General features: G+C 39.4%; 1 protein-coding gene across 1 annotated transcript; it reads left to right on the forward strand.

Annotated features, from left to right (window-relative positions):
• The first annotated feature begins 362 nt into the window (after positions 1-362).
• Positions 363-15,834, forward strand: LOC103515492 (uncharacterized MFS-type transporter C09D4.1-like). Its single transcript, XM_026828180.1, has 6 exons — positions 363-397; positions 7,351-7,663; positions 9,667-10,089; positions 12,267-12,491; positions 14,827-14,874; positions 15,707-15,834. The coding sequence occupies exons 1-6, from the start codon at positions 363-365 to the stop codon at positions 15,812-15,814; spliced, it is 1,152 nt and encodes a 383-aa protein (XP_026683981.1). The 3' UTR covers positions 15,815-15,834.
• Positions 15,835-17,941: the final 2,107 nt, after the last annotated feature.

The raw sequence follows: 17,941 nt of genomic DNA on the forward strand, positions 1-17,941 counted from the left end.
TCCTGACACCAACCACAACGTTGCTTAACTTTAGTGAACTATGTGAAACTGGTGCAGATTTGCATTAGCTGTTTGGTTTTACCAGCCAACCAACCTGATTGAATAAATTCGAAACAAATTTAACGTTAGTTTGAATTGTTTAAAATAAACCAGATTTTGGTTCATCTGAAAGGATTAACTTAATTCACGGTCATCAGGTCACCCTGTCGGTGATAAAATTTTAATTATCTTTTCCTATTCAAGCAGTACTGATTGAAGAATTTTGATCCACACGTTTTTTTTTTTTTTTTTTTTTTTCTCAAGCATGCTAGGTTTGTTACTACTCTCATGCCAGACTTTTTTTTTTTTTTTTTCTCTCAAGCATGCTAGGTTTGCTACTACTCTCATGCCAGACTAGGTAATTGGCTTGGAAGGCAGCGCGCCTGTCATGTAAGCGCGAGATCACGGGTTCGATTCCCGCCCGGGACGAACTTTATCCTAAACAGATAAGGTTCGTTCTTGGAACGGCTGGCTTTCTCCTATCCTGTCCTCCTCTCTTCGATTACGGGACGATAAGACCTCTGTTGTTACCGTTCTACATATTATGTATCACTGTCTCATTAAATTTGAAAAGTCAAACCCAAGTTAGTTTTTTCTCGAGAAATTTTGTGCTAAGGAGAGAGTTTTGTGCTATTCCTCCTCCAAGCTCCCTAAATCAGCAAATCAGCATCCAGGGGAAGCACCATTTTCCCACTTCTTTTATGCGAGGTTAAAGAGTCCATAATTCTATATGTATCACTACATTCACTACCTACTGCCTCATTTTCATTTGTGAATATGTGAATTCAAGTTCAGTGATTCAAGATTCAACGAGTTTCGAGATTTTCGTGGCGTTTTTATCACGTGTTAAACGAACGACCTGTGATTTTTTAGAAATTCGCGTAATAATTTTCGCACTCTTTGCGTTTTTGAGTGATACCTACGTAATTTTTTTGTAGATCGCGTTTTCGTGTAGGTATTTGACTTTTTTCTCAACGAAATCCATAGAAATAAGCTAACTTGTATGCTTCTAGTGATTTTTTTTTTTTTTTTAAATGTAGGTACTTAATTAAAAGTAATTACCTTTCCATACCTTTCCATAAATTAAATACTGACCACTGGAAAACAGACCACTACTCCATTCAGTTTCCTGAAAGAAAAATAGGATACCTACTACCTACACACGTACCTCCAAGCATTTTTTTTTTTTCTTTTTTTTCTGCTCTAATCCAATTCAAACGAATCAATCAGCCCAGTACCATCGATCGCTCCGAAAGCGAAGGCAGAAGGACAGGATAGGAGAAAGCCAGCCGTTCCGAGAACGAACCTTATCTGTTTAGGATAAAATTCTCCTCGGGCGGGAATCGAACCCGCGACTTAGCGCTTACATGGTAAGTACCTGTAGGTACTAGGTATCTAAATAGGCACTAAGTCGGTACTTGAGTTTTTTTTTTTTTTTTTTTTTTAAGAGGTTTGACAGAGGGAACTGTAACTGCTATGGTCTTATCGTCCCGAAATCGAGGAGAGAAGGAAGACAGGATAGGAGAAAGCCAGCCGTTCCGAGAACGAACATTATCCCATCAGGATAAAATCCGCCCCGGGCGGGAATCGAACCCGCGGCCTAGCGCTTACAAGGCAGACGCACTACCAACTATGCTAACTAGGCTGGGATCCTATTCTTAATTGTGGCTAAAATGTCTTGCCTCGCCTAGGATTGACCCGACTTCCTACAGTTTAGCAGGCGGGCGTCCCGACCGCACTACCCACGTTTATTTACACCCAATGTCTGACTCCGTCCAACTTTGATTCGGACGGGGGAGCAGCAAAAAGGATTTTCAGTGGTTTTACGTTTGTAAGTAAGCGATGTGTGTACATTATGGAGGTTAGGGTAATAAATATAAAAAAAACCTCCATACAGCATACCAGAGGGGCGACAAGGGAAGGTAAAGTTACGTAGTCGGTCATTTTTACCTTTTTTTTACCCTCAATCTCAACTGCTACTACGGGAAATGTAATCTTGGATTACTCTGGAATCTGGACGGGTTTTTGCTGAATCAAAGTTTGGTGCTAAATTTGCTGAATTTTCAGGGCATTGGAGAATTTATCTCGTTTTATGAGGATGGGTTTAACTTTGTAAAATTGTAATGTATTGGTTTCATACTATCATACGAATTATTCAAAAATTTAAACGATGCTATGTGCGATACAGTTCAATTTTTTTGTCCATTCAAACATAATTAAAAACAAAATAAGAAAAAAAAGAACAAGACGAAGAAGAAGAAGAAGACGAAGAAGAAGAAGAGGAAGAAGAAGCAATAATAATAAAAATACAATTAGTAATTGAGAGAAAAATCTGAAACATAGATTCACAAGTCAACAATTAATTTGAACAAACAGCTTGGCATTTAATTATCTGTGAATGCGTTAAACAAAGCGTAAAGTGCGTTTAGGCCACTTGAGTTTTGATAGCAATCGAACACGAGTTTTAATATTGACTGATAAGAATTTTCATTATCAATCAAATTTTTACTTTCCTTATCCTATAGGAAGGAAAGTAATGTAATTGGGTCAAATTTTCGATGGTCAGTTTCAGTTTTTAGTGCCAAAACACGTTTTGAGGTCCCTAGAGCCTAAATCCAAAGTTTCAGCCATTGTTCCGTGTGTGTGTCTGTCTGTCCGTGTGTCTATCTGTAAACAAAATATCTCGAGAACGGTAGGTAAGAGCTAGAGACTTGAAATTTGGTATGCAGCTGTAAAATGTGACAAGGATGCGACACAAAACATTTTACCGCTTTTTGGCGGTTTTCGGTGTATTTTACCAAAATATCTCGCGAATGGTTTGAGCTAGAGACTTGAAATTTGGTATTTAGTTCACAAATGTGACAAGGATGTAACACCAAACGTTTAGTTGAGATAGGTGCTACGGTCGGCGGTATTTTGACCGCTTTTTGGCGGTTTTGGACCGTTTCTTGGCGGTTTTCAGCTATACCGACCATAAGTACGGTTAGAGATATTGTTAAAGTTAGGTTAGGAGAACACCCAAATAAGCATCATTCAGCAGGATAAGGAAAGTCGTGTGATGTTCACACCAGATTTTTACATCTGTACCTAGGTATTATTCAGAGTAGCTACTCAATCACTTATCTGACTGCTAGATAAAATACTTATCTGTTAGGAAAGAATAACCAAAACAAGTACCTACATGATTAAATAATTATGTAGGTAAATAAATTAAGACGTCAGTATTAGATACGTAGGTACGGGCCTTTGTAGGCAGGTTATAAGGTTAAGGTCTTATCGTCCCGAAATCGAAGAGAGAAGGAAGACAGGACAGGAAAAAGCCAGCCGTTCCGAGAACAAACATTATCCCATCAGGATAAAATCCCCTCCCCGGGCGGGAATCGAACCCGCGGCCTAGCGCTTACAAGGCAGACGCGCTACCAACCAAGCTAACTAGGCTGGCACACGTCTTTAGAATCCAGATTGAATCATAATAACTACATATTTTCAATAATAACTACGTATTTTCCATAATTATTATGTACCTATCTCTGATGAAATGGTTCGTATTGAATAAAATCGGATACTCAGATAAAGCAATAGGAATCTGAGGTCTGTAAACTCATACCAACTTGGTAGGTAGGTAATAAATATACATAGGTAGTTGTAGTTATACAGGTAGTTAATATACATAGGTAGTTATACAGGTAGTTAATATACATAGGTAGTTATACAGGTAGTTAATATACATAGGTAGTTATACAGGTAGTTAATATACATAGGTAGTTATACAGGTAGTTAATATACATAGGTAGTTATACAGGTAGTTAATATACATAGGTAGTTATACAGGTAGTTAATATACATAGGTAGTTATACAGGTAGTTAATATACATAGGTAGTTATACAGGTAGTTAATATACATAGGTAGTTATACAGGTAGTTAATATACATAGGTAGTTATACAGGTAGTTAATATACATAGGTAGTTATACAGGTAGTTAATATACATAGGTAGTTATACAGGTAGTTAATATACATAGGTAGTTATACAGGTAGTTAATATACATAGGTAGTTATACAGGTAGTTAATATACATAGGTAGTTATACAGGTAGTTAATATACATAGGTAGTTATACAGGTAGTTAATATACATAGGTAGTTATACAGGTAGTTAATATACATAGGTAGTTATACAGGTAGTTAATATACATAGGTAGTTATACAGGTAGTTAATATACATAGGTAGTTATACAGGTAGTTAATATACATAGGTAGTTATACAGGTAGTTAATATACATAGGTAGTTATACAGGTAGTTAATATACATAGGTAGTTATACAGGTAGTTAATATACATAGGTAGTTATACAGGTAGTTAATATACATAGGTAGTTATACAGGTAGTTAATATACATAGGTAGTTATACAGGTAGTTAATATACATAGGTAGTTATACAGGTAGTTAATATACATAGGTAGTTATACAGGTAGTTAATATACATAGGTAGTTATACAGGTAGTTAATATACATAGGTAGTTATACAGGTAGTTAATATACATAGGTAGTTATACAGGTAGTTAATATACATAGGTAGTTATACAGGTAGTTAATATACATAGGTAGTTATACAGGTAGTTAATATACATAGGTAGTTATACAGGTAGTTAATATACATAGGTAGTTATACAGGTAGTTAATATACATAGGTAGTTATACAGGTAGTTAATATACATAGGTAGTTATACAGGTAGTTAATATACATAGGTAGTTATACAGGTAGTTAATATACATAGGTAGTTATACAGGTAGTTAATATACATAGGTAGTTATACAGGTAGTTAATATACATAGGTAGTTATACAGGTAGTTAATATACATAGGTAGTTATACAGGTAGTTAATATACATAGGTAGTTATACAGGTAGTTAATATACATAGGTAGTTATACAGGTAGTTAATATACATAGGTAGTTATACAGGTAGTTAATATACATAGGTAGTTATACAGGTAGTTAATATACATAGGTAGTTATACAGGTAGTTAATATACATAGGTAGTTATACAGGTAGTTAATATACATAGGTAGTTATACAGGTAGTTAATATACATAGGTAGTTATACAGGTAGTTAATATACATAGGTAGTTATACAGGTAGTTAATATACATAGGTAGTTATACAGGTAGTTAATATACATAGGTAGTTATACAGGTAGTTAATATACATAGGTAGTTATACAGGTAGTTAATATACATAGGTAGTTATACAGGTAGTTAATATACATAGGTAGTTATACAGGTAGTTAATATACATAGGTAGTTATCAAATTTCAGCTTTTTAGGTGTTGTGGTTCAGGAGATAGAGCGATCAGTGTGTGAAATGTGAATGAATCTTGATTTTATAATATAAGATTAGTTTATTAAATTCAGACTTCATTGTAAATCACAGACAGACGGGAGGTAGGGTGATAAAATCACGACTAACACCGCCACATACTCGTACAGTAGGTAGGTAAGTATGTACTATGTAGGTAAGTAGGTACTCTGTAAGTATTCATTGTTGGTATTAAACTGCTCGTACATATATAATAACAAAAATATCTACATACATACCTTAGTTTCTGTTGATACAAAGTGTAATCAACCTCAGTAGTGCCAGCCTAGTTAGCTCAGTTGGTAGCGCGTCTGCCTTGTAAGCGCTAGGCCGCGGGTTCGATTCCCGCCCGGGGCGGATTTTATCCTGATGGGACTGCGTCTGCCTTGTAAGCGCTAGGCCGCGGGTTCGATTCCCGCCCGGGGCGGATTTTATCCTGATGGGATAATGTTCGGGTGGCGCGTCTGCCTTGTAAGCGCTAGGCCGCGGGTTCGATTCCCGCCCGGGACGGATTTTATCCTGATGGGATAATGTTCGTTCTCGAAACGGCTGGCTTTCTCCTATCCTGTCTTCCTTCTCTCTTCGATTTCGGGACGATAAGACCGGAACGGCTGGCTTTCTCCTATCCTGTCTTCCTTCTCTCTTCGATTTCGGGACGATAAGACCATAGCAGTTACAGTTCCCCCTGGCTTTCTCCTATCCTGTCTTCCTTCTCTCTTCGATTTCGGGACGATAAGACCATAGCAGTTACAGTTCCCTCTGTGTTCCTATCCTGTCTTCCTTCTCTCTTCGATTTCGGGACGATAAGACCATAGCAGTTACAGTTCCCTCTGTCGGCAGGCTTTCTCCTATCCTGTCTTCCTTCTCTCTTCGATTTCGGGACGATAATCGCTTTCTCCTATCCTGTCTTCCTTCTCTCTTCGATTTCGGGACGATAAGACCATAGCAGTTACAGTTCCCTCTGTCAACTTTCTTCCACCTGGCTTCCTTCTCTCTTCGATTTCGGGACGATAAGACCATAGCAGTTACAGTTCCCTCTGTCAAACCTCTTTAAAATGGTTCGATTCCCGCCCGGGGCGGATTTTATCCTGATGGGATAATGTTCGTTCTCGGAACGGCTGGCTTTCTCCTATCCCTCTCTTCCTTCTCTCTTCGATTTCGGGACGATAAGACCATAGCAGTTACAGTTCCCTCTGTTAAACCTCTTTAAAAAAATTCCTTCTCTCTTGATTTCGGGACGATAAGACCATAGCAGTTACAGTTCCCTCTAAAAAAAAAAAAAACTCTCTCTTCGATTTCGGGACGATAAGACCTCTGTCAAACCTCTTAAAAAGAAGAAGAAAAAAAAAAACTGCTCGTATAACAAAAATATCTACATACATACCTTATAGTAACCTTAGTTTATATGTTGATACAAAGTGTAATTAACCTCAGTAGTGTAGTTCAGCCAGTCCAGTTAGCTGGGAAAGTAACGCGCCTGCCTTTCTTTCTTCTCTTTATTTATTTATTTTTTTTTTTTTTAAAGAGGTTTGACAGAGGGAACTGCTGTAACTGCTATGGTCTTATCGTCCCGAAATCGAAGAGAGAAGGAAGACAGGATAGGAGAAAGCCAGCCGTTTCGAGAACGAACATCATCCGTTGAGGATAAAATCCGCCCCGGGCGGGAATCAAGCCCGCGGCCTAGCACTTACAAGGCAGACGCGCTACCAACTAAGCTTACTAAGCTAACTAGGCTGGCAGGCGAACTTTTTCCTCAACAGAGGTTCGTTTTCCGTACGGACGATAAGACCTGCGTTGTTACAGTGTCTCAAGCTGCACTAAAGTATCATCAATCGCAAACATCTGATGGCCAAAATTTGTTTCAGTCTGACTTGAGAGCAAGAATTTTTGTTAAAGATCAGACTAGGTAGTAAGATCAAAGACCTGGAAAAGTGGAAAGGGTATTTTTTTCCAAGGTCATCAAAAAGGGCGGCCGCCGACTACGCCGGCGTTCAAACCAAGGACGCGTTCGGCGTCGCCTCCACGCCCATCATTCCAACGCACCAGAATGTCGACTGTAAGCTGTATTCGCGGCGGTATGCGATCCTGGCGCTTTTCGTGGTGTATTCCGCAAGTAACGCCCTCCAGTGGATACAGTACGCGATAGTCAGCGATCACGTGATGAAATACTACGGGGTGGGCTCGTTCTACGTGGATTGTACCTCGATGATCTACATGCTCACGTACATTCCGCTGATAACACCCGGGTCCTGGTTCCTAGATAAATACGTAAGTTTGATTTTTTATACGCTGAGATTTTTTATACGTAATTTTATACGTAAGTTGAAAAAAAAAAAAAAAATGACAGAGTAAACTGTATAGCTGCTAAGGTTTTATCGTCCCGAAAGCGAAGACAGAAGAAAGACAGGATAGGAGAAAGCCAACCGTTCCGAGGCCGAACATTATTCGTTCAGGATAAAATCCGAACCCGCGGCCTAGCGCTCACAAGGCAGACGCACTACCAACCAAGCTAACTAGGCTGGCCCTACGTAGGTTTGACTTTATTCACGCCAACAATACGTGAGTTCATCTCAAGGAGTTTTTTTCTTTTTTTTAGAGGTTTTGACAGAGGGAACTGTAACTACTATGGTCTTATCGTCCCGAAAATCGAAGAGAGAAGGAAGACAGGATAGGAGAAAGCCAGCCGGTCCGAGAACGAACATTATCCCATCAGGATAACATCCGCCCCGGGCGGGAATCGAACCCGCGGCCTAGCGCTTACAAGGCAGACGCACTACCAACTAAGCTAACTAGGCTGGCTCAAGGAGTATTGAATCATCGATCCCAAAGTCCGATCGTCTCATGACGTGATAATGGACTCGCGTGATTGGATGATTCATCCCGTTTATTGAGTCATTGACCGTAAATTTCCACGTCGTCAGCCAATAGCCTTCAAGGACTTTGAACTTTAGGCCAAAAATTTGTACTCGTTTTTCGATTGCAAATATTTCAACGGGTTACTTTCTGGTGTTCTCGTGTTGACCCAGCACCTAAATGGGGAGTATTGTGCCTCTTCTCGCCCATCTGATGAGAGGCATACTACGGGATGGGCATGCTACGACACAGACCACATGCGTCCAATGTAGCAGTTGTTTCATTGCTACGAAATAAAAACGGCGGTGAAACACTAATCTTTTAAAATAAAAAAACACTGAAAGCTTCATTTAGTAACGCCAGTCTGAGCCTAGTTAGCTTGGTTGGTCTTTGTTTACACTCTAAGGGACAGGGCCATGACTGTGTGATCGGATGGACTTATTTCTAAAATTCCTCTTAGTTTGTAGGTATTGTATTGTTTTGTACAAAGCTTATGGTACCTGAGATCAATCAATGTGATTTCTCAATATTTAGCCTTAAGATACCATGTTCTGAAGATGATCCAATGATCGAAATGCGCATCGTGTAATATAATGTAAGTAAAACATGGTATCTTAAGGCTAAATATTGAGAAATGACATTGATTGTAGGTAGGTATTCAGATAATCTCCCAATCTTCCCCATCCGTGGCACAAGCTCCGGCTTTTACTACCGGCACAAGCATTTGTTGAATATTTATTTATATTAATGGATTTGTATCGAATAACACATAAATGGGGCCTTAGTATTTTTTTTTTTTTTTTTTTTTTTTTTTTTTAAAAAGGGGGTTTTCCCCCCCCGTTTTTTTTTTTTAAAAAAAAAACAACTTCTTTTGTTTTTATCCTGAACGGATGAGGTTCGTTCTCGGAACGGCTGGCTTTTTCCTATCCTGTCTTTCTTCTCTCTTCGATTTCGGGACGATAAGACCATAGCTGCAGTTACAGTTCCCTCTGTCAAACCTCTTAAAAAAAAGTTGAGTGTAAAGTTGAGTCCACTCGTAAAATTTGTAGCCAAAACCAAATATCCACCTCTTTTTTTTAAAAAAAATAATAAATAACCGAATGGTTTGTCAAGCGTTGACGAAGTTGGTCAAAATATAAATATTTTGTAGTATGCCTCTCATCAGATGGGCGAGAAGAGACACTATACTTCCCATTTAGGTGCTGGGTCAACACGAGAACGCCAGAAAGTAACCCGTTGAAATATTTGCAATCGAAAAACGAGTACAAATTTTTGTCGATGGTGGGATTCGAACCCGGGACCTTCTGCATGGCAAGCAAGCGCGTTACCACTGGACCAACCGTGCCCCAACCGTGCTCCAAATAAATAAATAATCTTCTTCGAGCAGTCTGAACAACCACTATTTGTTTTTCTTACAGGGTATCCGCGAGTCCGTCATCATAGGAGCGCTTGGCACCTGTCTAGGGGCCTGGGTCAAAACCTTCTCCCTCGACCCGAGCAGATTCTGGGTCACCCTCCTCGGACAGACGATAGTGGCCTGTAGTCAGATCTTCATACTCAACATTCCTGCCCAGCTCGCGGCCACGTGGTTTGGAAGGGCCGAGGTGTCCACGGCCTGCTCCGTAGGCGTGTTTGGCAACCAGGTAAGCATTAGGGAGGCCACCCGCAATTTACGCTCAAACTTCGTTCGACAAGGCAGGCGCACTACCATCCAAGCCAACCAGGCTGGCTCGTTCGTTCTCAGTGATTGCTCAATCAAGGATATCTCTCCTCCTCCTGCCTTGTCCTCTAGAACACATTATCCTATTCTAATCTCCTGCCATCTAAAACGTCCAATTCAAGCTTAGGCAACTCAATTTGATCTCAGAGCTGTGATCAATTTGAGTCTTCCTGGTTAATATTCCTGTAATGGATCTACAGGGTGATAAAATCGATTTTTTTTTTTTTTTAGCCAGCCTAGTTAGCTTGGTTGGTAGTGCGTCTGCCTTGTAAGCACTAGGCCGCGGGTTCGATTCCCGCCCGGGGCGGATTTTATCCTGATGGGATAATGTTCGTTCTCGGAACGGCTGGCTTTATCCTATCCTGACTTCCTTCTCTCTTCAATTTCGGGACGATAAGACCATAGCAGTTACAGTTCCCTCTGCCAAACCTCTTAAAAAAAAAAATCAATGAGTTTGAGTCCGCTGAGTGCACCCCGAAACACCCTGTATGTTATGACGAACCTGAGTGTTATGTTTTATCATTAAAATCAATTGAGACCGGTGACTGCCTAATCCAGACCGGGACAATATAGATATAGACCGATTAGAACCCATCAAAACCGGGACATTATATATAGAGATAGACCGATTCACCGATTATAACCGGGACTTATAATCTATAGACCGACACTACTCTGCTCTAACGGCCTTAATTCGAGACGCAAATCGGTGACACAAATCATGCGAAAGATAATCATAATTGGCGATAATCACTGTACTATTTATCCAAGCTCTCGGCAGTGCGCCAGGCCAAGTTCCAGTCAGCACGCCTGGGTATCTTCAGGTCCGTCGCACGTTGGAAGAGTAGACGCGCCACTTTTAGTAGCGCCTAGTTGCCTGCAAAATCAAACCTAGGCAAACCCATACCAGATAGTCGACTAGTAGGTATTCTATCTATTCTATTGTTTCAATCTGATTTTAATGTAACAATTGAGGAGCTGGGTGCAAAAAGGGAAATACGGATTTTTTGCCCTTTTTGCGTAAAACGGTTTTTTGAATAGAACGTGGTGCGCTCTATCTTCCAGCGTTTGAACTGCAGTGATAACTTTTTTTTTTCGATGAGATACAGCGTTTTTTTGTAAACATACTTTTCAAGGATTTTGATGAAAAATTGAAAACTTTAAAGTTAAATATCTCAGTTTGATGATTTTCGTTTAAAATGGCAGTGTTTTTCTGGAGGAGCTCTTCTACCCAACAACCCAACTACTAAATTTTTCTTTGGCTTGAATGCCCCAGAGTCCTAGGTATATATCCCTGATTTTTTACCTGTGTTAACACCCCTTAATGGCTTGTTGCAAAAATGTTAATCCCCCTAAGAATACATCTCAATAAAATAGATCAGTTGCGCTTACTTGTGTGATGTTTCAAAGTCATAGAGCAGGAAAAATGAGGACCAACGGAATTTTTCTTTTTCTTCTCTCTTTGAGTAGTATGCTATGATTATCTGGCAACCCAGACTTTGAGCAGCTTATCAATAAATTGTTAATGATTGTTTCTCTCTCGCATAGGTACCTTACATGATCATTAGTAATGTCATTACTAATGATGGAATAGATCAGTTGCGCTTACTTGTGTGATGTTTCAAAGTCATAGAGCAGGAAAAATGAGGACCAACGGAATTTTTCTTTTTCTTCTACGACTTCTAGATACCGAGATAAATCGATTTAAATAATACCGATAAATCGTAAAGTTTGACGTCACGACATATGCTCCCGTAGGCGATGACGTCATAACTCATGACTCCCGCTTCGTTTGTTTGTGCGCAAGCGTTTCTGCGCATTTTGACATTAAGTCTGACGTCACAACTCTATGAACTTTTTAATTGAAACGGCAATTAAAAATTGAATTTTCGACCTTCTAAAGTTACTTTTTCGGAGTTTTGACTTCAGATTTGGATTTCTCACAACTTTTTACGTAGGAATCGACCTTTTATTAATAATATTTTCCCAATAGATCAGTTGCGCTTACTTGTGTGATGTTTCAAAGTCATAGAGCACGAAAAATGTGGACCAACGGAAATTTTCTTTTTCTTCTACGACTTCTAGATACCGAGATAAATCGATTTAAATAATACCGATAAATCGTAAAGTTTGACGTCACGACATATGCTCCCGTAGGCGATGACGTCATAATTCATGACTCCCGCTTCGTTTGTTTGTGCGCAAGCGTTTCTGCGCATTTTGACATTAAGTCTGCTCCAAATAAATAAATAATCTTCTTCGAGCAGTCTGAACAACCACTATTTGTTTTTCTTACAGGGTATCCGCGAGTCCGTCATCATAGGAGCGCTTGGCACCTGTCTAGGGGCCTGGGTCAAAACCTTCTCCCTCGACCCGAGCAGATTCTGGGTCACCCTCCTCGGACAGACGATAGTGGCCTGTAGTCAGATCTTCATACTCAACATTCCTGCCCAGCTCGCGGCCACGTGGTTTGGAAGGGCCGAGGTGTCCACGGCCTGCTCCGTAGGCGTGTTTGGCAACCAGGTAAGCATTAGGGAGGCCACCCGCAATTTACGCTCAAACTTCGTTCGACAAGGCAGGCGCACTACCATCCAAGCCAACCAGGCTGGCTCGTTCGTTCTCAGTGATTGCTCAATCAAGGATATCTCTCCTCCTCCTGCCTTGTCCTCTAGAACACATTATCCTATTCTAATCTCCTGCCATCTAAAACGTCCAATTCAAGCTTAGGCAACTCAATTTGATCTCAGAGCTGTGATCAATTTGAGTCTTCCTGGTTAATATTCCTGTAATGGATCTACAGGGTGATAAAATCGATTTTTTTTTTTTTTTAGCCAGCCTAGTTAGCTTGGTTGGTAGTGCGTCTGCCTTGTAAGCACTAGGCCGCGGGTTCGATTCCCGCCCGGGGCGGATTTTATCAGAATTTTATCCTCAATATAATTTGAGAGTTTGACCACAATAATAGTAGTAGCCTACTGCTGGAGTAAAGGAAAGAAAAGCTTGTTGAAGTAAATCGAAGGAACAATTGAAGAAAACAAAGGAATAACAGAAGAAGAATCACCTACACCCCCAAGAAGTTTTTGTAAGCTTTGGGGGTGAGCTAACCTTTGTAATTTTTGTTTTGTTAAAAATAAAGTTATTTTCGTTCAGTTCAGTTCAGTTCCTTCTCAGTCTCTATCGTCTTCTTTGAGTCCGGTTTATCCTTCTTTTCTTTATATGTAGTTTTTCCTTTTTACTTTTCCTTATCCTATAGGAAGGAAAGTAATGTAATCGGGTCAAATTTTCGATGGTCAGTTTTTAGTGTCAAAACACGTTTTGAGGTCCCTAGAGCCTAAATCCAAAGTTTCAGCCATTGGTCCGTGTGTGTGTGTGTGTGTCTGTCTGTCTGTAAACAAAATATCTCGAGAACGGTAAGAGCTAGAGAGTTGAAATTTGGTATGTAGCTGTCAAATGTAACAAGGATGCGACACGAAACTTTTGGTTAAGACCGGTGCAACGGTTGGCGGCATTTTCCGCATTTTACCGCTTTTGGCGGTTTTCGGTGTAATTTAACAATATCTCGGTAACGGTATAAGCTAGAGACTTGAAATTTGGTATGTAGTTCACAAATGTGACAAAGATGCAACACAAAACGTTTGGTTGAGATGGTATTTTGACCGCTTTTGGACAGATTTCGACCGTTTTTTGGCGGTTTTCAGCTATAGCGACAAAACGGTTGTAAAAGTTAGGGTAAAAGAACACTCAAATTAGCATCATTCAATAGGATAAGGAAAGTCGTGTGATGTTCACACCAGATTTTTCAGCCCGAAAACGAAGAGAGAAAAATAAGATAGGAGAAAACCAGCCGTTCCGAGAGCGAACCTTATCTGTTATCCTATCCTAAACGATAAGGTTCGTTCTCGGAATGGATGGCTCTCTAATATCCTGTCTTCCCTTTATCTTCAATTTCGGGACTAGACCTGAGTTGTCACTCGTTACAGTTCCGCCTACCTATCAAACCTATTTTTCAACTATCTATGCCAGCCTAGTTAGCTTAATTGGTAGTGCGTCTGCCTCGTAAGCGCTAGGCCGCGGGTTCGATTCCCGCCCGGGGCGGATGTTATCCTGATGGGATAATGTTCGTTCTCGGAACGGCTGGCTTTCTCCTATCCTGTCTTCCTTCTCTCTTCGATTTCGGGACGATAAGACCATAGCAGTTACAGTTCCCCCTGTCAAACCTCTAAAAAAAAAAAAGTTAAAAGCAACGTTGCGGGCGGTTAGTATATGGTTGGCTTGCAGACGGATGTTTGACCATCTGGACAATCCCATGCGGTTGGCTTTTTCCGACCGCACTCAGGCGGGGTGACTTTATTTCAAGAAGGCGGGTTTGCTTATCGCCGAATGATGGGTTAAAACCTTCGTCGCGATTAAAGGACTTAGGAGATAAACAGTGCCGTTACAGTTAAAAAAAAAAAAAAAAAAAAAATCAACTATCTATACTTACGCACTATTTCATCTTAGGTCTTTTCAAACATTTTTCTTACCGACCATCTTCAGACTTTTCTTTTCAACTTTCCTGTGAGTCACCCTGTAAAAGTACGAGAGGAGTGCACTTAACACACATATCTCACACTCAGAACTCACTGTAGCACTGCATAGACACATTCGAAGAGAAAAAAACGTCAAGTACCTCTGAGGTAACTTGACAAGTGCGCTTGATTTTTCTTTTTTTCATGCGGGGGAAAAAAATAACTTGGCTGCACTTGAGAACGTACTTTTATGAAGGTGAAAGAGGAGGAGGAGGAAGAAGAGGAAAGGAGGAAGACGAAGAAGAAGAAGAAGAGGAGAAGAAGAGGAGGTGGAAAAAGAGGAGGAGGAGGAGAAGAAGAAGAAGGGCATAAAAGAGAAGAAGGTAGAGGAGGAAAAGAAGGTAAAGAAAAATTGGTACCTACACCTACACCGTAAAAATAATGTCAAAAAAGTCTGAAGACCTTTCAATAAGTAGGTATAGGTAGGTTAGGGTAAGTGTACCATTTATTGTCCCACCTGTACCATACGCCACATAAGTTTGAACTGGACGAACTTTTTCAAGATCCAATTTCATCAAAAGAAAGGGCTTAAAAACTGCTAGAAACCAGTGAGTTCAAAAATTGTAGTCATAAAAACAAAAATTATAATAAAATAAATGTGGGCAGGTGGGCCAATAAATGGTACGTTTTTTAGGTGGGCGAATAAATGGTACAATTACCCTACTTAAATTTACATTCAATGCGTGCTTTACCTACACTTTTCTATAAATAGGTAGGTACTTCCAACTTGAAATACCTACTTGTAAGTTATTTTTGTACGAACTTGAGGCCGACCTTTCATTGGACTTAACAGTGTCATCGAACGAAGTGAGCTCTCGATTTTATTTATTTACTCCTATAATTCCAGGGGTCAGCTCCCATGGCGTAGTGGTCACTGCACTCGCCTTGCACGCGGGAGACCCGGGTTCGATTCCCGGCGGGGTCAAGAAATTTGTATCATGCAAATGATTGATTCCGTGACTGAATGTTGCGGGGCCCACTCAGCCTCGTGAGGAAAATGAGTAGCTATATATGGCATACATATAAATGCGCATAGCGACCGGTGTCAGCATGGTAGGTGAACATTGGATGTTAGGATTATCAAGATATTGGGATAAATCCTACAATGCTGCAGTGAGCACCAAAGTTGTGATATAATAACACAAAGAAACTGTCTTTTCTCTATAATTCCAGGGCCATTTCCAGGACGCAGGAAGGATAGGATTGGTGATTGTGTTGGCGGGAACACTCGGATCTGTGATAAGTGGCATTGTCCTGGATAAGACCGGAAAATACAAGTAAGTGTTTTGGGTACAAATCGACACTCCTAGCGTCTGTAAATAATAACAATAATAGTGCTTACTTATACTGCTCACATAGGACTGAAAAGTCCCTTTACTCCAGCAGTAGGCTACTACTATTATTGTGGTCAAATTCTCAAATTATATTGAAAGTGCCAGCTACTAGCCACGAAGCATTTAAGATTGTAACATTTGTAACCCATACATATCACGATATTTTTTAACTGTCTATTTACCATTGCCTTTTAACCCTTTGGTGACCTTAGGGCTTGGACGTTCGTTACGGAGAACGTCTGAACCTCGATGTAAACCACAGTTTATATCGGTCACCAAAGGGTTAACCCTAGAAGGGTAGACGTGAGTAAAGTTTACTCACAGCTAGTTCGTTTTCGTGATAATTCTATTTTTTAAAACAATAAAAATAATGAAACTAAAAAAAAAAAAAAACAAAAACAAACAAAAAAACTAAACTCCGGTGTGTTTAAAATAATAAACTTTTCACAATTTTTTATCATTATTGTTTTTTTTTTTTCATTATTATTATCATTACTGTTATTTGTTGGAATGTATGATTTATTTATGTAAATAAATGAAAAGTATTATTATTATTAATGCTTTGAAACTTGAAACATATCTATTTCATATTCTGCATCTTGTAGTCTCAAAAAATCGCACTTTTTTCATGAGTGAGTGAACATTAATTACGTCTACCTAAAAAAAAAAAAAAACACCTAAAAAATAGGCTACCTTTTTAGGTTTAAGCAACATATCAATAGGTATTTAGCTATTTAGTTAACCATATCTTATACCTACCTAGTTTCTTACATATCAATCCTATGAAATATTAAAGAGATTTTCATTTTCTTTCCTTTCTATATTCTAGGTTTGTTTTTTTTTTTTTTTTTTTTTTTTTTTTTTTTAATTCCTTTGTGTAATGGAAAGTTGTGTGAAGTTCACACCAGATTTGTTTATTTAAATAAATAAAAATATCAGAGTTAATTGATTAGATATTTGTACCTATCTCCTTCTATTTGTATCTTTTCTCGCTCATCTAATGAAGGACATACCAGCCTATTACAGGAATAGGGACTTAGCAAACTCAGTGACTGAGTGGGTATCACACCAGTCTTACATGCCGGAGGTCCCGGGTTCGATTCCTGGCGGGGTGAAAGTTTTTTCAGATCTGTGCCTGCTTGGAGTGCGGGATGTACTCAGCCTCATGAGGACAATTGAGTAGCTACTTTTAATCGAGTAGCGACCAGTGGCGGCATTACTTTTTTTATATATATATTATATTTTTTTTATTAGGTATATTTTTTTATATATATCATTGTAAATTGGAATCTGAAAATATTGGCAGAACATCGCACAGGCTGGTCTGTGAAGACTCCGGAGTAAGTAAGTAAATATTGTAAAATGACGGGCTTAAATACCAGACTAATAGAAATAAAAAAGAAACAAATATATTAGGTAGGTATTGAATAAATTATATTTCTCTGGTACTGGGGATTTCCTTCTAATAAGTTAACTCTTGAATGAATGTCACAACAAAAGCAGAATCAGACCAGTCACACCACTAGAATTACACAAAATATAAGGTAGGTACACCTATACTTCACCTGTTATTTATTAAAACATGCTCACCAGCCTAGTTAGCTTAGTTGGTAGCGCGTCTGCCTTGTAAGCGCTAGGCCGCGGGTTCGATTACCGCCCGGGGCGGATTTTATCCTGTAGCTAGAGCTAGGAATTCAGCTAGAGCTAGGAATTCAGCTAGAGCTAGGAATTCAGCTAGAGCTAGGTTTTTCAAAAAAAAAAAATATTCTAATTTTAGCTGAACACTAAAGGGGGTCAGTTTCCATGACTCAATGATACTCGTAACTCAATGCCCAGAGGAGTCAGACCTTTTTTTGCATGACTATTTCATGACTTGGTGTTTAAGGGACCACAACTCATTTTCAACATGAGGGATTTTTTATTCTAATTTTAAAATTCGAAAACTTTTGCCCAAGTAGATACCAAACTTTTTTTTTCTTCTTCTTCTTCTTCTTCTTCAATTTTTACATTTAGGTAGGTAAGTTTGTACAGATCCCAAAAGGCTTCGCGGGCCACAAAAATGGTCTGGCGGGCC

This window comes from Diaphorina citri, unplaced genomic scaffold (assembly GCF_000475195.1).
Source record: "Diaphorina citri unplaced genomic scaffold, Diaci psyllid genome assembly version 1.1 scaffold1352, whole genome shotgun sequence".
Lineage (NCBI taxonomy): Eukaryota > Metazoa > Arthropoda > Insecta > Hemiptera > Psyllidae > Diaphorina > Diaphorina citri.